The 22,488-nt window shown below is 34.8% G+C and overlaps 1 protein-coding gene across 4 annotated transcripts in view; it reads left to right on the forward strand.

Moving 5' to 3' along the window:
* NEK1 (NIMA related kinase 1) overlaps window positions 1-22,488 on the forward strand; it is a 109,315-nt gene that overhangs the window by 31,239 nt on the left and 55,588 nt on the right. For 2 of the 4 annotated variants that reach the window (XM_081332622.1, XM_081332623.1), the window contains exons 6-19: window positions 460-527; window positions 612-698; window positions 1,560-1,614; window positions 2,514-2,714; window positions 4,663-4,723; window positions 5,240-5,394; window positions 9,415-9,474; window positions 9,664-9,711; window positions 9,844-9,891; window positions 9,990-10,064; window positions 10,158-10,330; window positions 10,405-10,536; window positions 18,135-18,237; window positions 21,707-21,790. In XM_081332622.1, coding sequence (XP_081188748.1) covers window positions 460-527; window positions 612-698; window positions 1,560-1,614; window positions 2,514-2,714; window positions 4,663-4,723; window positions 5,240-5,394; window positions 9,415-9,474; window positions 9,664-9,711; window positions 9,844-9,891; window positions 9,990-10,064; window positions 10,158-10,330; window positions 10,405-10,536; window positions 18,135-18,237; window positions 21,707-21,790 — 1,350 coding nt within the window. Of the gene's footprint in view, window positions 1-459; window positions 528-611; window positions 699-1,559; window positions 1,615-2,513; window positions 2,715-4,662; window positions 4,724-5,239; window positions 5,395-9,414; window positions 9,475-9,663; window positions 9,712-9,843; window positions 9,892-9,989; window positions 10,065-10,157; window positions 10,331-10,404; window positions 10,537-18,134; window positions 18,238-21,203; window positions 21,288-21,706; window positions 21,791-22,488 lie in introns of all 4 variants that reach the window. The other 2 variants (XM_081332621.1, XM_081332624.1) reach the window with 2 other exon arrangements.

Genomic DNA, 22,488 nt, shown 5'->3' on the forward strand with positions numbered 1-22,488 from the left:
TAACTGTTGTATGATCATAGTTAAACAGTTTGATGACTCCTGTTTAATCAAGCATATTTTTTCTACTTAGAGGCCGATACACATTTTAAGTCATAAGATGAAATAAGTTTTTAAAGAAAGATTATTTTATTCTGTGCATTAATTTGCTTCAAAATAAAAGTTTGATTCACTTGCACAAGTTTGGGATTGAATTGCTGGATTGCACTTCACACTGTGTAGCCATGTTGAATATAGCAAAATTGCTTTGATTTCTACAAAAATTGTAGTGGTTGGATTAACAGAATAGAAAGCAAAATTAAACATAAACTGTATGCTATCTCTGAATAATATAATGTAATATGTAATAATCAGCCAAAAGTAGTTTCTAACTTTAATTGCAAATTCTGAGTTAAAATCAAATCATTGTGCATATTTTTTTAAAAAAATAATAGTATTACATTTTTTCTTCTTCTACTCCAGAATATATTTTTAACCAAAGATGGAACAATACAGTTGGGAGACTTTGGAATAGCTAGAGTTCTGAATAGGTAATGTTAAAACAATCCCCATTGCTTCAGTTTTAATAATATTATTAACGTGGTTTAATTGATTAATACCATTCTATATTTTAGTACCGTGGAACTTGCTCGAACTTGTATAGGAACACCATATTACTTGTCACCAGAAATCTGTGAGAATAAACCTTACAATAATAAAAGGTAGTGTGTAACTATTTTCAATTGTAATCTAGATTGATATCATGACCTTTCATTATGCTACCATTTTTTTCAACTTGCTTGTTCTCATTCAACTTTGCTTTAGTTTGGCTTTATAGAGAAATTAGGTTTTTTTATTCAGTCTTAATATATTTTTTTTAGATAAAGAAATAAAAATGTAATTCTTAACTACTAAAAACTGTGTGATATGTAGTTCTGACTCTGTAAAGTAGTATATGTTTTACAATGAGTTAGAAAACCTAAGTATATAGTAAACATTTTAAAATACCATTATATATATTTGACAATCAAAATACGCCTCCATAAGTAGCCATCTCATTCTGTGTAGTTTACTAGGGCACTAACAGGGATTTATAATGTATTTTAGAATTTTATTTCTTTCTAGACGCTGAAAAATGGCCTAGGAGAAAGTGGAACAGAAGCAGTAAGCAAGCAGATAATACTTAGATTACAACCTGAATCCATTTTACACTGAGCCACAATTTCATTATTTAACCATTGAAAGTCAGTAAGGCTTGGGTCACATAAAATGCTATGTCATAAACATGGTTTATACACCACAGTGGTTGGATTCACTGATAAATCCGTGTTCTGTCTTAGTGTAGTATTGTGAACCTAATAATTTCTTTCTGTTTACCTAACTGAACCAAGACAGAATAGATTGCAACTGTTGCATTTTTCCATGTTCTCAAACTCATAGGACAATCAGATTATATTGCTACAACAATATATTATACAATATATGTATAATATATTCCTACACAGCTTTTTTTTATGGAAGGGACCAAAGACATAATTAAATTTTTAGGTGGCATAAATTTACTGTTTGTTTTTGTTTCTTAGTGACATGTGGGCCCTTGGGTGTGTTCTTTATGAAATGTGTACACTGAAACATGCAGTAAGTTAAAGTTTAATAGTCTTAATAAATGACCTATTCTGAGCATTTGTATCCCTTGCTGATAATATTTTTGGTAATTGGCTGTTGGAGAAGAAATAAATAATTGCCTTAGATAGTTATTTTATCTATGTTCTCATTTGTCATGACAAATACTATTTTGCTTTAATGACAGAAATGATGTCTTTTTATATAATTTTGCCTTCTCACATAAAAAGCTGTTGTATTTTATACATATGTTGGATGACTTGAATTTCCAAACACAGCTGGTATTATTTGAGGGTTCAGATCCCACATTTAGACACTTTGGATAATATTGCAAAGAAAAGGTCACAAAATGTGAGATTATAGTTAGTAAAGTTAAGATTTATGTTATCCGTTTATGTTCATCCTTCATTCATGAACTTTTCAGCATGAATTAACATTAATATGCCAAGTTCCTCCTTCATTATAGCAATTTGCACTTCTTAAGTATGTTTACTGAGATAAATCCTAGCTTCAGTGTGTCAGTTTTTTGTATAAATATAACCTTGAAATAATTGCATGACTGCTGGTGGAACCTGTTTTATTAGTTTATATTTGCGAAGTGCATTCTTTATATTTCTGAATCACTGAGAGGTGAGTCACCTCTCTATATTTGGGAAAAATTACAGAATATGATGAAAACTACAGGACAGAATGACTGATCAGTTTCTTTACTGTATAATTAATCTAGATTAGTTCTTGTAAAAATTCCCAGTTTATAGACATAATATGTAAATATTGAAAAATTATCTGTGAAAGTGTCCTATAGTGTGAAAAAAGTTAATAACTTGAAAAATATTTTAAGGTAACTTAAGGATATCACTAAGTATACTTAACAGCATTGCTATAATCCAATAAATTTTACTTTTTCTCTTTAGTTTGAAGCTGGTAATATGAAAAATTTAGTTCTCAAAATAATCTCTGGATCATTTCCTCCTGTTTCTACACGTTATTCCCATGAACTCCGGAGTCTGATTTCACAATTATTTAAAAGAAATCCAAGGGATCGACCATCTGTCAATTCCATATTGGAGAAAATGTTTATAGTTAAACGCATTGAAAAATTTCTTACACCACAGGTACGTATTTGGATCTTTAATTCTAGGCAGTGAGTTCAAAAGTCCATTTCAGATTTTTCACTTCCAAGAAATATTAAAAATTCCTTTATCAGTGATTATATCAATTATTATTCTATTTCATAAAATGTTTAAAGATATTGTGAAAACAGAGGCAGAATCCCCCCCCCCATTTTTTTCCTAAAAGGAAAAGCCTCCAATTATGATAGCCAGGAAAAAATGGAAGATGTTAAAGCCTCAGGCAAATAGAAATAGGCTAAATAGAAAATTCCATTAACAAGGAAGAAAGGGCAAGGAAAGATATGTCAACCAGTAATGTCAACCAATAGAAGAAAAAAGAGAAAAGTTGCAAGGAAAGTTTTGTAACAAATGGAAAACTGCATGAGAACTTCGTAAGATCCTTGTGAAAGCCAATTTGGTTTAGTGATTAAGGTACAGGACTAGGAGTAGGGGCCTGGTCTAGACATAGCCTAATTGGCCTCTTCATTTAAAAGTGAATAAGTGAAGATGGTAGGTAGGTTTGTTTATTGGCTAAAGAAACAAAGATAAATGGAAAAGTAGAAGAGAACCAAGAAAGATAATGGAAAGGTAGAAGAGTAGTTCTAGATGGGAAAGGAATAATAACTTTGAAGACAAGATAATGGATAAGAGTATTTAAAAGACAATGCAGTTAAAGTACGGTAATAGTTTTTTCTAGTGGTGATGTACAGCTAGGAAAAGTAGATATTTGAGAACAGTGAGAGAAGGACATACTGAGAGAATTGTGGACAAAGAAGAATCAGTTAGCCTTGGACTAAATACAAACTGTTACCTTGAGGTAATGACCAGCAAGCAGAAGCTTGCACATTTGGGCATATGAGGTCAGCTGGTGTGGGATTAGAAAAATCTATGCCTGGCAAATGGAGGAAATTAGAGAAAGGGAAAGCAAACTGGAATTTAAGATTATTAGAATCAGAGAGCTATGACCACTAGAAATCAAGCTGGCAAAGCCTTGGCCATACAATCACCAAAAAGTGAACTTGATTTAATAATACCAACTAACTACAGAATATGAATTGCTATTATAATAATTTCAAATATGAATATTATTTCAATATTTTGCCCAAGGTTTTGAAAAGCTGTTACAATTGCTGCTGTGTTCGTATGTGGAAGTAAAATTGATTTTTGATTTTGACTGAAATATTTATGGAGTGCTTGGTGTTCTTTGAGCTTGCTTGCTTGTTTCATTACTCAGCTAGGTAATACCTTCACAGTTCAACCCTGAGTTTACACTTATATACTCTTCTACTAGAACCAAATATTTACTTGAAACCAACTTTTCCCAACCTAATTGCCTTCCAGGTTATTGAATTACAATTTGAATAACCAACCATTAGCTAGTGGCATCCTGAGAGAGTTACAGTTTTGAAATATTTTAAGTCCGGTTCAGAACTCAATATCTTCAAAATACACAAGGAATTCTTATTAAGTATCAGTATGGCAAGTTTGCATGTATAGAATTACTGCCTAAATATTCAGGTTTATATAGAAATAATCTTTGAATCGGGCTGTGGACTCTTTAATAAGAAACTTTATAATTTGCTCATATATATTAAGTTTATATTTTGTCAAGAGTATTAGGTTGCATAGAATAGCATTTCATTCCCCCCATTTTTCTTCACAGATACAAGTTCAGGTGGTAGAGTGAGTTGAGAGTGAGTGACTAAATATGTTTATGTAGGCTGAAGGTAGACTTGAATCTGGGTCTCCCCAATTAAACAACTAAATGATGAAGGCGTCTGTCAGAATGTGATACTAGGCTATAAATGCTTACTAATATTAGTATCTTTAATAATTTGTCCTCAAATTCACATCAGCAATTTTTTCTATCATGAATGCAAGCATAGTTACTACTTTAAATGTTTTATTTTTGTTAATTGCTGATATTTTATTCAAAAATATGTTCTTTTAGTTTATTGCAGAGGAATTCAGCCATAAAATGTTTAAAAAGTTTGGACCTCATGCTGGACCAGGTAAAATATAAACTAAGTATTTCTAACTAAATATATAATCAACTAATAAACAAATCTTAGTGTAGCTGATCTCTGAGCAATTACCCTAACAATGGCTTTGTGTATATGAAATCTTTTATTTATCATACATAGTTAAGAACTTTAATTTAAAACCTTTTTATGATTCTTGATAATCTCTGTATAACAGAAGCTATTGGCCACACTTTTGATCTTAAGATGATTTAGTAAGGCATCTTTGCCTTTTTGTACATTATGGAGCTTCAAATTATAAATAATTTTTCCATTATTTATCAAAGTAAGAGAAATGTGAAGTTTGTCCCCTGATTCCAGTATGCATTTAAGCATTTCAATTTTATACATACCTCTGAAGCATATGAAAATCAGTGAGTTTTATTGTATAAGGTTAGGCTAACGAATTTTTTCCGAATATCCCTCTCAATATAGTTTTACTATGAACAATATTTTATCTATCCAATTTTGTGCAAAGAGGTGGCATTGTTATTCTCTCTTACATAGCGAAGAGACCAGCCCAAGGACAAAACTTAGCCTCTGCTGCACCTGCTCACAAAATTACCAAACCTGCTGCTAAATACGGAGTGCCTTTAATACTTAAGAAATCTGAGGATTCAGCTAAGAAATTGTGTGAGAAGCCTATAACTAAATGTAGACAGGTGAGAGCCTATTTAATAATAAAAGTATTTTCAAGCTTTGGAGATAGAAAAAGGGTACATTTATTACTGAAAGTGTTTTACATTACATTTTTCAGTATTGTAATTTCACCTGCAAATTCCCTAACAGTAGTGTCTATGGAAATTCTCAGTCATCCAGGTCTTAGTTATCCCAAAGATGCTTTTTCACAAGGCAACTGGACTTCCTTGTTTTTCTTTGAAGATGTTTTGCTTCTCATCCAAGAAGCTGCTTCAGCTCTGACTGGATGGTGGGGAATGGAAAGATTTATACTTCTTGCAGACAGCTGGTCATTTGCATTCTTTTTGTGAGTCATTAGTGCTACCTGGAGGCTTATCTGTGTCTTCAGGGTCACCTGAGTAGTACAAATGAGTGTGGAGCCTTCTTGGACCTGTTGAAAGGACTGTGTTGTAGACTGGAGATATATGACATTCCCTAACAGAAATTGAAACATAGTATATAACTAGTCTTTGCACCTAGTTTGTTTTGAATTCTGATTCAAAATATGTAATATATATTTCCACTGACTTTTACTTGTCTTTTATTGCAGATGAAATATGCATCATACAGGTGAAACTCAAAAAAGTAGAATATCGTGCAAAAGTTTATTTATTTCAGTAACGCAACTTAAAAGGGGAAACTAATATATGAGATAGACTCATTACATGCAAAGCAAGATAGTTCAAGCCGTGATTTATCATAATTGTGATGATTATGGTGTACAGCTCGTGAAAACCCCAAATCCACAATCTCAGAAAATTAGAATATTACATGCAATCAATAAAACAAGGAATGTACATAGAACAATATCGGACCTGAAAAGTATAAGCATGCATATGTACTCAGTACTTGGCTTGGGCCCCTTTTGCATCAATTACTGCCTCAATGCGGCGTGGCATGGAAGCTATCAGCCTGTGGCACTGCTGAGGTGTTATGGAAGACCAGGATGCTTCAATAGCGGCCTTCAGCTCTTCTGCATTGCTAAGTCTCATGTCTCTCATCTTTCTCTTGGCAATGCCCCATAGATTCTCTATGGAGTTCAGGTCAGGTGAGTTTGCTGGCCAGTCAAGCACAGTAATCCCACGGTCATTGAACCAGGTTTTGGTACTTTTGGCAGTGTGGGCAGGTGCCAAGTCCTGCTGCATCCCCATAAAGCTCGTCTGCGAAAGGAAGCATGAAGTGCTCCAAAATCTCCTGGTAGACAGCTGCATTGACCCTGGACTTAATGAAGCACAGTGGACCAACACCAGCAGATGACATGGCTCCCCAAATCAACACGGACTGTGGAAACTTCACACTGGACTTCAAGCATCTTGCAGTGTGTGACTCTCCATTGTTCCTCCAGACTCTGGGTCCTTGGTTTCCAAATGAGATGCAAAAGTTGCTCTCATCAGAAAAGAGGACTTTGGACCACTGAACAACAGACCAGGTCTGTTTTTCTTTAGCACAGGTAAGATGCTTCCGACGTTGTTTGTTGTTCAGGAGCGGCTTGACAAGAGGAATATGACATTTGAAGCCCATGTCCAGGATCCGTCTGTGTGTGGTGGCTCTTGATGCACTGACTCCAGCCTCAGTCCACTCCTTGTGAAAGTCCCCAACACTTTTGAATGGCCTTTTCTTTCTTTCATAACTTTCTATTAATGTGCTTTGATACAGCACTTTGGGAACATCCAACTTCTTTTGCATTTACCTTTTGAGGCTTTCCTTCCTTATGGAGGGTGTCAATGATGGTTTTCTGCACAACTGTCACGTCAGCAGTCTTTCCCATGATTGTGATTCCTACTGTACCAGACTGAGAGACCATTGAAAGGCTCAGGAACCCTTTGCAGGTGTTATGGCTTAATTAGCTGATTAGAGTGGGACACTTTGAGCCTAGAATATTGCACCTTTTCACAATATTCTAATTTTCTGAGATTGTGGATTTGGGGTTTTCATGAGCTGTACGCCATAATCATCACAATTATGACAAATCACGGCTTGAACTATCTTGCTTTGCATGTAATGAGTCTATCTCATATATTAGTTTCCCCTTTTAAGTTGCATTACTGAAATAAATGAACTTTTGCACGATATTCTAATTTTTCGAGTTTCACCTGTATTTGACCCAATGTATAAGATTACATGCAGCTATATGTCAATTAATGGTTAAAACAGCTGTGAAGTAGAGCTTTGCTGAAGTTTCATCTTAGCATCATTTTCATATAAGTTTCTTATTTAAAATAGCAGTAATTCAGAATCCTGCCAGTAAATATTCCTGAAAAATCTAAAATACATAAATGGAACCAAGTGTTTACTTCTAAAAGTTCAAAATAGTGCAGTTTAGTAGGTCTTCTTGAATATATTGTAACTTTATGGCAATATATGCAATATATTACAGTACATTAAATGTTCGCTATCATACCTCTCTATTCAAAGTAGGACATTGATATTTAATTGACTGACAGTTAACTGTATCAAATTTAGGTTGAGAAGAATAAAGTTCAGTTGCCACTAGCATATGCTTGGATGAGTCATTTATTTTTAGATTAGTGTACTTCATCTGATTAATAAAAGGTTGAAAACATGGATAAAAGAGTGTGCAGGTTGATGAATCTCCTTGGAGGAGAGGCAACATTTGAAATAAAGTCATTGTATTACACATTGCCATATTCAAATTTCTAGATTAGATCTGGTCTATATTGTACTACCAGCAAAAAATGCAATTGAGTTAACTCCAGAGCCTGTCTGAGTTGGCTTTTTCTTTAATGGTCTTTAGATATCATTGAAATTATATTTTTGTCTAATCTGCTCATAGATACATGTTTTAATCCCCCAGCCTTTGAACAGATCAGTTATTACTTTTGATCGGGTGTTTTAGATAGTATAATTGTTTTTTTTTAGAAAAGATCTGTGCCTGAGGCTTTTAATAGAGAATATATACATGATTGTTCTGAAATGAGATCTTATTATATTTCCTAATTATCAGTAGGATTTTTAAAATTCTGTTTTCAGTCACATGGACAACACTTTCTATATATTCACACATACTGTACTTCCTTTTGTGTTAAACTTTTAACATAGATTCATTGCTGACTTTTGCAAACCTATGGTAATCTCTATTTAACGACATTTTAGAAAAATGTCATGGCTCTTATAAACGCTTTTTTAAAAAAAAGATAGAACCATTTGTTATTTGTTAATTTTTTTAAACTGTAGAATATGGACTTAAATAAATATTGCTTAGCAAAGCAAGGTACTCATTTTATAAGATTTATTGCTTATTATTAAAAATGCAAGTACAGGTAATCCTTGACTTATGACTAAAGTTAAGCCCAGAATTGCAGTCATGCCAGTTTTAAGAGGGTCACCATATTACCATGCCCAATTTAACCAATTTAAGCAAATGTGGTGATTGTTAAGGGAATGGTATGGTTGTTAAGCAAATCCATTGTCCACAATGGGCATTTTTTGGCAGAACCTGGAAGTAAACATCAGTTTTCTACAGAGGAATCGTAAATTGTGTGACTGTAGGATGCTGCAAATGGCCATAAATACAGTCAAGTCCCAAAATGTGGCATGTGACTGGGGGGAGCCCAGCTGTTGAAACTTCATATCCAGATTGTAAGTAGCTCTGCAGAGGTCCGTCATAACTTTGAATGGTTTCTAAGCAACTGGTTGTAAGTCAAAGATTACATATACTCCTACATATCATCTGAGGGAGTAATTGTTAATATTTAATTTGTGAAATACAACTGTCCATCTTTTTTATTACATTTAACAGATAATTGAGGAATATAAGTCACTATTTAAAATAACATTAAAGTAATAAAGTATTAAGAACTAAACATATAGATGACTTTGTAAACTATAATCCTGTATTAATTTATCTGTGAAAACTCTATTTATTAGCAAATATGCATCAGGCCCTCAGCAATAATTGTCAAGTTTAATTTTAAATTATTGATTTCATATTCTCAGTATGCAATATGTAAGTTCTTGCTAATTTGCAGTTTCACTTTTTTTAGGGCCCTCCACCTCCTTTGAAGAAAGGGAAACTACTAGACGAAAGGAGGAAAATGTTTGAGGTATATAAACAAGGAAACAGGAAATTAGGCAAGAAGCTTTTAAAAGCAATAAATAAATCTTAAAATCTTTCCTTCTTATTTCCTTACAATAGAATATTTCCAATTTATAAATGCGAATACATCTTGTGTCACTACTATCCTAATCAGAAATATAATAATTCATAGTTTAAATCACTTTCCGTTTTTCAGGAAGCAATTAAAAAGAAAAGGCTAGAGGAAAAACAACAGCGTGAGCAGGTAAATTGAAGGCTTTGCTATTTCTGGGTTTGTTTGTTTGACAGATTGTACAAATTGGCAACATCCTTATGATTAATTGTGGATGTTAAATAAGTTAGATTGCTACTAATTCAAAACATTATTAATTTTTAGATCAGTTATATGAAGGTTGAGCAAATGAGAAGACTTGAAAAGGAAAGGGTAAAATGTTGGACTTTAAACATTAATTATGAAGTTCAGTTTTCAGATCTTCCATTGGATTCCAAAGTCTACTTTTAATTTTTCCTCCTGTTCTCCAGATGGAACGAATAAACAGAGCCAGAGAGCAAGGATGGAGAAATGTTCTCAGCATAGGTGAAAGTAGTGAAATTAAGGTTGGGATTTCCTACCTTCCTATATGAAATTATTTTTTCTAGTTACTATAAATGTGAAGATGAGCAAACAAGAACTTCTTTTTACATTCATAGGCTCAGTATTTTGCTGGGGGAGGAGTTATTGTGCCTTTATCTGTTCCTGGTCGAGGACCATATGAACACTACCATGCTATGTTTGATCAGATACAGCAACAAAAACAAAATCTTAAAATAGAAGGAAAAGATGTAAAGTTGAATGAAAAGCCTGGTTTAGAGCCTAGTCAACGGTATGTCTTAAAAAATTCATAACATGTAATTCTGGCCTAAGATGCTGAAAATTACTGTGCATATTTATCTACAGAGGATCTCCAACTGGAGTTCATGCAAGAATTCATAATGGGCTTGCAGCTTACCATCATTCATCTGATGCTGATGCTATTAGGAAAGGAATGAAAAGATTGGAGGAGGTCTCTAGACAAGCAAATGCAAACAGGTTGAGTACATGTCCTGTGTGTGTAGATGAAGAAACACTTAATGTACTGAGAATCACAGACATGGGTACGCAAAGGGATACCTGAATTAATTATATATTAATTATTCATGCTTCACACATTGCTTCTAAAGATACCATGCTCTATTTCACCCATTAATCTACAATTTTTACATTACATTTCAACATTATTCTTTTGTGAAGCCACGCAGAATTATGTTCAGCTGGGCACCCTAATATCAAATCTTTATTACGATTATAAAACAGCATAAACAGGTGTACAGTCATTCAAAAAGCACATAGCTTTTTAAAATAATTTATATTTTCTAGCTTTTTATAATTTTTTAAATAATTTAAAAAATTATAAAAAGCTAGAAGATATAAAAGATACATGAATTAAAAACAAAGTGTATGCAAAAACAATATAAAAGATGGATAGCTGTGTTTGATAGGTGTAGGGGAACACAAGAGGTTAGTATGCAGAAGACTATATCGACTAATATGGCAAAGGAGGTAACTGTATGGCAACATTGTATCTTGTAGCAAGATTGGTATCTGAAAGCAACAGGGTAACGTAAAATTAACTTGTGCACCCTGGATATTTATGCATCAACGGGGAGCCCACTAAATAATCATAAGTATTTCAAAATATTTATGAGATAATAATAGAAACTAAAGTAACAAAATAGCATTAATAAAACAATAATACCTAAAGTAAAAGAATACAGACACCCCTATGTTAAAACATGAAACATTGAACATATAAAAAAAATACAAAGACACTCACTTCATCTTAAAATTTGTTTATGTGCTTACTAGTCTACCAAGATAGGTATTTTAGAATTAGCAGTAAATCAACCATTGAAATATTGATGACTGGGCCTCATCTCAGATGTGAAGGGATTCAAAGAAAAATCTGTTTAAAAGACTACTAGACAATCCTTGAACCATTGGGTTATTGTTTCAGAGATATTTACCTAAACAGAAACAGAATAACTAAGGGGAAAGAGTAGATAGGACTGGTAGCAGCTTCCAACTTCCTTCTAGCTTGACTGTGATTTCACTCCAGTAGGTGATGGTGGGATTGATCTACATAGCTTCCAGAAGACTAGGGCAGGACCAGTCTACCTGATCTCCAGAAACCAAAGGAAGAGCCAGTCTACTTAGCCTCCAAAGGGCTAGGGTGGTACTAGTCTACTGAACATCTGGGTGGTAGTGGTCCACTGACTGTCTGGGTGGCCAGGTTTCAACCCCATGGGAGACATGGGACCCAGATTTTGGATACATTCTCTACGTTAGCCCTTTTGAGGTACATTGGCTCAAAAGTTGTTGCACTGTGATGCATTTTTTCACCCAGTTAAAGGTAACGGACACAAGAGTTTTAGTACTATATATATAATACAAGAACAATCCAATATAGAAAGGCACTTGTGAAGGAATCCTGGGAAGACTTTTTTCCCCTAAGCAGCTAGTATAGGAGTTTTTAAACCTTACCCAATATTACCCAGCATTATTAGTTAATAGTATTGTTTCCATTTAGTACACTTAGTGTTTAAAATTTAAGTAATTATGAGGGCAACAATATTACAATGCTGGTTATGGATAATTAACCATTGAAAATAAACTGTTATAAAAAACTAAATTTCACTGGATTAAATTCAATCTGGTGAATTCATCAATGAATATTGTTGGTAGAACAGCTTCCACCTCCCTTTTTATCTTTTACAATGCTGCTAACCATTTTAAAATGTGTAGTATGTGATATAATTAAAAGACAGAACACATGTTTATAAATAATGCTATGCTCAATTGCTAATTTCCAATAATTCAGTTTTAATATATTTCATTTAAAAATTTTCAAAATGCATCGAATGGAGAGAGCTCCTTTGTTTTAAATAAGATAATATTTATTGTCATTTTTTACTGTGGGCACAACGGCACACATCAAAAATGAAATTTAGTTGCCCACTCTCAAAAGTGAAACTCATATACTTGTCTTGGAAAATCAGGATAGCTCCTTTTTCCCCTCTGGCTCCTCATTGGGCTATGTGGCAGCAAGAGATGTTGTTGTTGTTAGCTGCGAAGTCGTGTCCGACCCATCACGACCCTATGGACAACATTCCTCCAGGCCTTCCTGTCTTCTACCATCTTCTGGAGTCCATTTAAGCTCACGCCTACTGCTTCAGTGACTCCATCCAGCCACCTCATTCTCTGTCATCCCCTTCTTCTATTGCCCTCGATCTTTCCCAGCATTAGGCTCTTCTCCAGTGAGTCCTTCCTTCTCATTAGGTGGCCAAAGTATTTGAGTTTTAGCTTCAGGATCTGGCCTTCTAAAGAGCAGTCAGGGTTGATCTCTAGGACGCCTTGCAGTCCAAGGGACTCGCAGGAGTCTTCTCCAGCACCATAGTTCAAAGGCCTCAATTCTTTGGCGCTCAGCCTTTCTTATGGTCCAACTTTCACTGCCATACATTGCAACTGGGAAGACCATAGCCTTGACTATACGCACTTTTGTTGACAGGGTGATGTCTCTGCTTTTTAGTGTGCTGTCTAGATTTGCCATGGCTTTCCTCCCCAGGAGCAAGCGTCTTTTAATTTCTTGGCTACAGTCCCCATCTGCAGTGATCTTGGAGCCCAGGAAAACAAAATCTGTCACTACATCCATTTCTTCCCCATCTATTTGCCAAGAATTGAGAGGGCCAGATGCCATGATCTTGGTTTTCTTAATGTTAAGTTTCAACCCAAGTTTTGCACTCTCCTTCTTCACACGCAACAAGAGGCTCTTTAGTTCTTCACTTTCTGCCATTAGAGTGGTATCATCTGCGTATCTTAGGTTGTTGATATTTCTTCCGGCAATCTTAATTCCAACTTTTGATTCATCTAGCCCTGCCTTTCTCATGATGTGTTCTGCATATAAGTTAAATAGGCAGGGCGACAGTATACAGCCTTGCCGGACTCCTTTCCCAATTTTGAACCAATCAGTGGTTCCGTGTCCAGTTCTCACTGTTGCTTCTTGACCCGCATATAGGTTTCTCAAGAGACAAATAAGATGGTCTGGTACTCCCATCTCTTTAAGAACTTGCCACAGTTTGTTATGATCCACACAATCAAAGGCTTTAGCATAGTCAATGAAGCAGAAGTAGATGTTTTTCTGGAACTCCCTAGCTTTCTCCATGATCCAGCGGATGTTGTCAATTTGATCTCTAGTTCCTCTGCCTCTTCGAAATCCTGCCTGTACTTCTGGTAGTTCTCGATCCACATACTGCTGAAGTCTAGCTTGTAGGATTTTAAGCATGACTTTACTAGCATGAGAAATGAGTGCAATGGTGCGATAGTTTGAACATTCTTTGGCACTGCCTTTCTTTGGAATTGGAATGTAAACTGATCTTTTCCAATCCTGTGGCCACTGTTGAGTTTTCCAAATTTGCTGGCAAATTGAGTGTAGCACTTTTACTGCACTGTCTTTTAAGATTTTGAATAGCTCAGCTGGAATACTGTCACCTCCACTAGCTTTGTTGTTGCTCAGCTTTTCTAAGGCCCACTTCACCTCACATTCTAGGATGTCTGGCTCGAGGTCAGTGACCACCTCATTGTGATTATCTGGGACGTTAAGCTCATTCTTGTATAGTTCTTCTGTGTAATTTTGCCACCTCTTCTTAATCTCTTCTGCCTCTGTTAGGTCCCTGCCATTTTGGTCCTTTATCATGCCCATTTTTGCATGAAACGTTCCCTTCATCTCTCCAATTTTCTTGAAAAGATCTCTGGTCCTCCCTATTCTATTGTTTTCTTCTATTTCTTTGCACTGTTCATTTAAGAAGGCATTCTTATCTCTTCTAGCTATTCTCTGGAATTCTGCATTCAATTGGGCATATCTATGTTTTTCTCCCTTGCCTTTCGCTTCCCTCCTTTCCTCAGCTATTTGCAAAGCTTCCTCAGACAGCCATTTTGCTTTCTTGCATTTCTTTTTCTTTGGGATGGTTTTGGTTGCTACCTGTTGTACAATGTCGCGAACCTCTGTCCATAGTTCTTCAGGCACTCTGTCTATCAGATCTAATTCCTTAAATCTATTTGTCACCTCTACTGTATATTGAACAGGGATATGATTTAATTCATACCTGACTGGCCTAGTGCTTTTCCCTACTTTCTTCAGTTTAAGCCTAAACTTTGCAAGGAGAAGCTCATGGTCTGAGCCACAGTCAGCTCCTGGTCTTGTTTTTACCGACTGTATAGAGCTTCTCCATCTTTGGCTGCAGAGCATATAGTCAATCTGATTTCTGTGTTGACCGTCTGGTGATGTCCATGTGTAGAGCCGTCTCTTGGGTTGTTGGAAAAGAGTGTTTGCTATGACCATCGTATTCTCTTGACAAATTCTATCAGCCTGTGCCCTGCTTCATTTTGTACTCCAAGGCCAAACTTGCCTGTTATTCCAGTTATCTTTTGGCTTCCTACTTTAGCATTCCAATCCCCCATGATGATAAGGACATCATTTTTTGGTGTTACTTCTATAAGGTGCTGTAGGGCTTCATAGAACCGGTCAATTTCATCCTCTTCAGCACTGGTGGTTGGGGCATAGACTTGGACTACTGTGATATTGAATGGTTTGCCTTGGATTCGAACTGAGATCATTCTGTCATTTTGAGGATTGTATCCCAGTATTGATTTTCCTACTCTTTTATTGACTATGAAGGCTACTCCATTTCTTCTGAGGGATTCTTGCCCGCAGTAGTATACCTGATGGTCATCTGAATTAAATTCACCCATTCCTGTCCATTTTAGTTCGCTGATACCTAAGATGTCGATGTTCAGTCTTGTCATCTCTTGTTTGACCACGTCCAGCTTTCCTTGATTCATGGATCTTACATTCCAGGTTCCTATGGAGAAAAAATCTTTACAGCATCGGACTTTCCTTTCACCACCAGACATATCCACAGCTGAGCGTCCTTTCGGCTTTGGCCCAGTCGCTTCATTCTTTCTGGTGCTACTAGTACTAGCCCTCTGCTCTTCCCCAGTAGCATATTGGACGCCTTCCGACCTGAGGGGCTCATCTTCCAGCGTCATATCGTTTTGCCTTTTGGTACTGTCCATAGGGTTTTCATGGCAAAGATACTGGAGTGGGTTGCCATTTCCTTCTCCAGTGGATCACGTTTTGTCAGAACTCTCAGCTATGACCTGTCCGTCTTGGGTGGCCCTGCACGGCATAGCTCATAGCTTCATTGAATTACGCAAGCCCCTTCGCCATGACAAGGCAGTAATCCATGAAGGGGCAAGAGATGTTACTAGAATGAAATTCTGAGGAACATAAGTTTTTATTTACATAGATGGAATGTTTCTGGTTTTAATTTTGAAAACTCCCTTTTCATTATATCTTAATATCCTAGTGGTATATTTCTAACTAGTTTTTAATATGTTAATAATAAACACCGTGTTATCACTTAAATTTCTCCTAAGCAATTTCACAAGTGTAAAAATTCAGTATTCATTGCAGTCTAAATCCTTTAATGAATAAGTTCTATGCAGATATGTCTCTTCATACAGAGTTGGTGAGTGTTTGTGTGTGCGCATGTGTGTGTATATGCACATGTGCAAAAAGTGGCTCTAAATCTTCATATTACTGTTGATTGGCATGCTAGTTAGTCTAATGAGAATTGAAATTCATCAGTTTCAGAAGTAGGGAGATTTTAAAATGTCCAGAAATATTAAAACAGTGGAAATCTGTTTTTCCTAGAATAAAAAACATGGAAATATTAGAAGAAAATAAAACTTATAAATAAATAATGAATGAATGAACGAACCTTTATTATCAAAGTACAACATGTATACAGTGAGATTGGCTGAGCCTCCCTTCGTGCCTACCCCCAACTCACAGTGACAACAAACTCATCATCTTGTTACACCATGTGAGCTAATTGCACAACACACCGGCTTCACAAGTCAATCATACATAAAGTTATTTCCCATTCAGGAGCCTGACAGCCCATGGATAGAAGCTGTTCTTCAGCCTGTTGATACGGCTGGCTATACATCTATATCTCCTACCCGATGGTAGGAGAATAAAGAGGTACCGACCAGGGTGTAAGTCATCTCTGAGAATTTTCCTCACTCTTCCAAGTGAGGAATGTATGCTATTACCAATGTCTACCCTACTTCCAGTGTTTTGAGGCCTGACAGAGGATAAGAAATGATCCAACAACCTCAAAGTAAAAAGTGAAAGCAAGGTCCTGAAAAAAGAAGGAAAAAAAGTCTTCTGTTGAGTCAGGGTCGCTTGCAGGATGATCTGCATTTTTGTTCTTCCATTTCAGACTTCTTTAGCTTGTTCTCTGGTATATAAAATGCAATGATCTGATAGTCTAAATTGTTGTGCATTACTGCATATGGCATTAGAAATCATTCTAGGAACTAAAACCTAAGTGTCACTATATAATTTCTTAACTACAGGTAGTCCTCAACTTACAACCATTGTTGAGCCCAAAATCTATGTTGCTAAGTGAGAAATTTGTTAAGTGAGTTTTGCCCCATTTTATGACTTTTCTTGCCACATTTGTTAAGTGAATCATTGCAGTTAAATTAGTAATACGGTTGTTAAGTGAATCTCATTTCCCCATTGACTTTGCTTGTGAGAGGGTTGCAAAAGGTGATCACATGACCCTGGGACACTGCAACCATCATAAATGTGAATCAGTTGTCAAGCATCCGAATGTAAATCACATGACCATGGGAATGCTGCAACAGTCATAAATGTGAAAAATGATCATAAGTCACTTTTTTCAGTGCCGTTGTAACTTTGAACAGTCATTAAATGAACTGTTGTAAGTCAAGGACTACCTGTAGTTTATATATCATTTTAAAAGAAAATATTAGGAAATATTTAATTATTCCTTGTTTTCTTAGTTTTGGAGGCCATGATAACATTAGGGCATTTTGCTCTTTTTTCCCTCCTACTTATAATGGTAAAACCATACTTCAAATGTTTCAGTGGTAGGCTGAAAATAGTTTGGGAATATTCTTATATCACAATTGTATTGCATTGACTACTAAATAACTTTATATATATATATATATATATATATATATATATATATATATATATATATATATATATATATATATATATATATATATATATATATATATATATATATATATATATATATATATATATATATATATATATATATATATATATATATATATATATATATATATATATATGCTACAACTTGTGCTGAAAATTCTGCAGGTTAATGAGCAATATAACATATTAAGTGTAAGGACAACAACAATGTTAATCAGCACCACTAATCAGAGAAGACTGAATTAAAATAGAGGACCAGCACTTAACAAGTAGCAGCTCAACTTGAATGGAACCAGTTAACAATCACAATGACTTCCTTCTGTATATTTGTAACCATTCCTCATATAAATACAGTTTCATATTAAATTTCATATTTCATATCAAAATAGTTTATTGGAATTCTATTCTGTCTTTATTGCTTTTATAAGTAACTCAAGGCAGCAAACATACATAATGCTCACTTCTCCTGTTTGCAATTACTTTTAGATGTTTTAAGATGTGTTAATACATTCAACCTTATACTTATCCCCAGGCAAAAAGGATGGATAGCTGCAGAAAGAGCTAAACAAGTTGAAGAATTCTGGCAACGGAAGCGAGAAGCCATGCAAAACAAAGCCCGCGCTGAAGGACATATGGTATGAAACGTTGGCATTCTACTGTGCAGGCATTTGAAGTATCTTTTTTATTGTTAACTCTCTTACCTACTTAATCTTCTATTACCTGTTAAAATCTATTAACTTTTATGTCAAGACAAATGTAATTTTTACATCTTAGAATCTTAGTTAAACAGTCCAGGAAATATAAATATTTTTTGTATTTTAATATTAAAGTAAAGGTAAAGGTTCCCCCGCACATGCGTGCTAGTCGTTTCCAACTCTAGGGGCCAGTGCTCATCTCTGTTTCAAAGCCGAAGAGCCAGCGCTTGTCCAAGGACGTCTCCATGGTCATGTGGCCGGCATGACTAGACGCCAAAGGCGCACGGAACGCTGTTACCTTCCCACCGTAGTGGTCCCTATTTTTCTACTTGCATTTTTACGTGCTTTCGAACTGCTAGGTTGTCAGAAGCTGGGACGAGTAACAGGCGCTCACTCTGTTACGCAGCACTCGGGATTTGACCCGCCAAACTGCCGACCTTCTGATTGACAAAGCTCAGCGTCCTAACCCACTGAGCCACCACGTCCCTATATTTTAATATTACTTATTGTCAAAAACTATTATTTTTATTTATCTTTTGCATCTTCCTTTTTATGTAAAGAAAATACGGAGTGACTGTAATTTGCAGTTCATATGGCAGTAATAGTCATAAATCCTAACATATATTTTAAAATGCAGTCATGTATGTCTCACATATTTCCTTGAGAATAATTTCCTAACTTCTGATTAATCAAAATGAGTTGTAAATTAATTTTAAAATTTGGGCAAACATTCTTGCTTTTCCTAATAATTTCCTTTTACTAAACCACTTTTTAAATGATACGCTAAGACTTAAGGGAACGATGGAGAATTAAAGTAGAAAAAAGAAATCCTTCAATATATATGGATCTTGGCTTTAGTCTATAACCTATTACCTAGTTGTTCTGGTTAACGTGCTGTACTACTTTATACATAATTATGTATATAATTATTGGGCTGGTTCATGTGAAAACCATGGCTTCCTGCTATATGAACAAATCATGGTAAGCTTCTCCCCTATTTTCCTTCTTTGGTATATGAAAAAGGGAACCAGATGTTTTTACTTTGATTTGCCTGGAATTGCAAGCAGAATCTTCTACCATTCTTTGTATTTAAAAGAAGTAAAGATAAGCACTGATGTCTGGGGCTTGTTTGAAACTTCATTACACTATACTGTATTTTAATTTGATCTTTGTTACCTTTCTCTCCTGATTCCTTCATGAATCAACTTTCTGTTCTGAGTTTATTGTAGTTCAGTATAATACTGATGAAAATAGACAAAACAGGACAGCGAGTTAGATGGTTCACAGTTTTTAATTTGTTACAGTTCAGTATTTACAGTAAATGAAAAACTTCAAAAACTTTTCCTTCTAGTTTTCTCCTTCATTAAGGGCATTTTGTTTAATATCACAATTCCTCTGCAGTACATCCATTACACTATAGACATTTAGTGATCTTTTATAATAATTGCTAGCAGATTTATACTGGCTCTGAAGGTCAGACATTCAGGGGGATGTAATAAACCAAAAAATATCATTTTCTCTTTTAACCCAATTTCAAATGACTATAAATATGTGAGAAACACTTGGTGGCAATTAGATATACTCTTACATATGCACAAATATCTTTAGAGTACAGTTGAAAAAATGAAATGATCAGCTTTAATAATTTAGCCACAATTATCTGAATTTCCATAATTTAAGTCACTTTAAGGTAACTTTTTATCCCTTCAACCTAACACCTTGAAAATTCTGGCATTATTAGCTGGTTGGAATGAATTACCATCAGTTTTACTAAGGCTTAGCTTGAGGTTGTGCATCCGCTATCTGTGGAGTGCAATGAGATTGGTGATCTGCTCTAAAAACCTCCATAAGAAGAATTTTTCAAAATCAGATATTTTGTATTTAGCGGAAGAACATATAAAACATTTTGGGGTGGGACAGAGTAAAGAAAAAATATATTTGTATAGGCTGCCTTTTGCTAGCATTCATGTAAACATAATCCTCTGTGTAATAAGGCTACAATTTTGCACTGGGTAAGATTGTACCTTTTTTCTCATTGATAACCCTAGCAGTAAATTATGTTCTTTTCAATTAATATAAGAGAATAGGAATAGTCTGACAATGATGCTCTGCAAATTAGTACCAAAATATGTAAACAACATTTTTGCTCTGCACTGCACAGAATTTTCTTAAAAATACTTTTGAAGCATGCATTATTAGGGCTAAAAGGGGATATGAAAAGCTCAATTTTGTGAACTTTATCTTCATGTTTATATTTAGAAAAAAACAAATGATATAATTACCTTGACTACTGATAGGAAGTGAAGATTCTTTTTATACTATTTCATCTATGAGTGAAGAAATATTTGTTGAGATTTGTGTGCTGATCAAGCTATCAAAAGATTAAAATTTTATTACTTTTTACAAAATAGGAAAGGGGGTTCACCACGTGGATCAGAAAAATGAATATGATACGGAAAGCAAAAATCTGATTAAATGAGCAATTCAGAAAAAATGATAATTTCACCAAATTAAATTATATGTACTTTTTATTCAAAATATTTCCAAACTTTGCCATTATATTATGTATAATAATATAATTCTATTGCTATGGTATGTATTTATGTTATGAATAAGAATTCTGGAAAGATTTTGAAATTATAGTTGAAACATTTTCAATAAGTTATGGTGAGATTTTTTTTGAGAAGCAAATATTAGCATTCAGCAAATATATCTATTGAGATTACAATTTTAAAGAAAATAACTAAAAGATACACAGCAAGAAAGAAATGGAAGAAAATAGGTTTAAGAATGCATTTTTTTCAACTTTTTTATTCATTGATAATGATCAAATGTTGATTGATATAAGACTAGATAATATGATGGCCCTAGCTATTATTGAATTTAATGCATTAAATGGTGAACAGGACACACTGCAAAACCTGACAGCTATCTATGGAGGCAGGTCCATTTCTTCAAGAGGAAGGAAAGCCAGAAACAAGGAGGAAGAGGTATGCTTCCTGCATGTTTTCTGCCTTCATTGCATACATAGAATCCCATTTGATGCCTCATTTTTTCTGCCTGGATATATAATTTAAAAAAGGCTTCTTTAGAGTTTTAATTAGTATGAACAGACAACTACAGATAGCCCTTTGACAAATTTTTGTATTTGTTATGTAAATTCTGTCACCAGAAAAAAGTAATTCATTTTCTCTTAAAACACAATCAAATCTCATCTCTTTTAATAGTTATTAACCACATTTCATGATACATCGATGATATGTCTGCTGAATTTGCTTCCCTTCCAAAACAGAATTGTCACATTACTTAGTTTGTGAAATTTGAAAGATTCTCCTTCATTGGAATTTGAAAGAATCAGCATTGCTGAAACTTTCCTCAAGCAGAAAGGTCTCTTTTTATTGTCTTTCAGGAATACTTGTCAAGACTGAGGCAAATTAGACTTCAAAACTTTAATGAACGTCAGCAAATAAAAGCAAAACTTTGTGGAGAAAAGGCAAGTTATTTTCCTTTTATTTAGACTAAGTGTAAGCATTTGCAGTGGCTCATGATATTTTATGCCTTTTTGGATTAATTTCAAAATCTCTTCATAAGAAATTAATTCAAGCTCCTGGACCTCTGTGTTTTGTGCTTCTGTTTTTTTGTGAAGTCTATTGATTCAGAAAGAACAGGGTATTGGGGGTGGGGGGGGCAAAAGATGTGTTCCCATTCACCGTGCAGCCTCTCGGGCTATCTCTGAGAGAATGCAACACTTGAAAAATAGTGGCCCACTTCTGCTTTAGATTATTAGTGACATAAATCAACAGTTTTATGGAACATGCTCAGTATTGAATCCTGTAATTACATAGCAAGCTGGAGTTGAAATGAAAAAAAAGTGAAATCTGCTTCAAACTGAACATGACTCTTTTTGATTTCACTGATATCTTCATGTAGTATTGTCTCCTCCAGTCTACTGTATAGCCTGCATCCAGGTACTAGTCAAGCCTATCCCTGCTTAGTTCTGATGAGATCAGCTTTGCCTCATAGAGTAACTATACATAAACACGTGTTAACTTGAATTCCATGGCTCTATCTTAAAATAACTGCTATTTTCAGGCAGTGTGAATTTTAACCTATGTTAGCAAATAAACTAATTTTCATAAGCTTGGGGAATACAGAGAAAAATATCTCTAGCTATGTAGGAGAATCTATGAC

Source organism: Vipera berus (genome assembly GCF_964194415.1).
Source record: "Vipera berus genome assembly, chromosome: 7".
Classification (NCBI taxonomy): Eukaryota; Metazoa; Chordata; class Lepidosauria; order Squamata; family Viperidae; genus Vipera; species Vipera berus.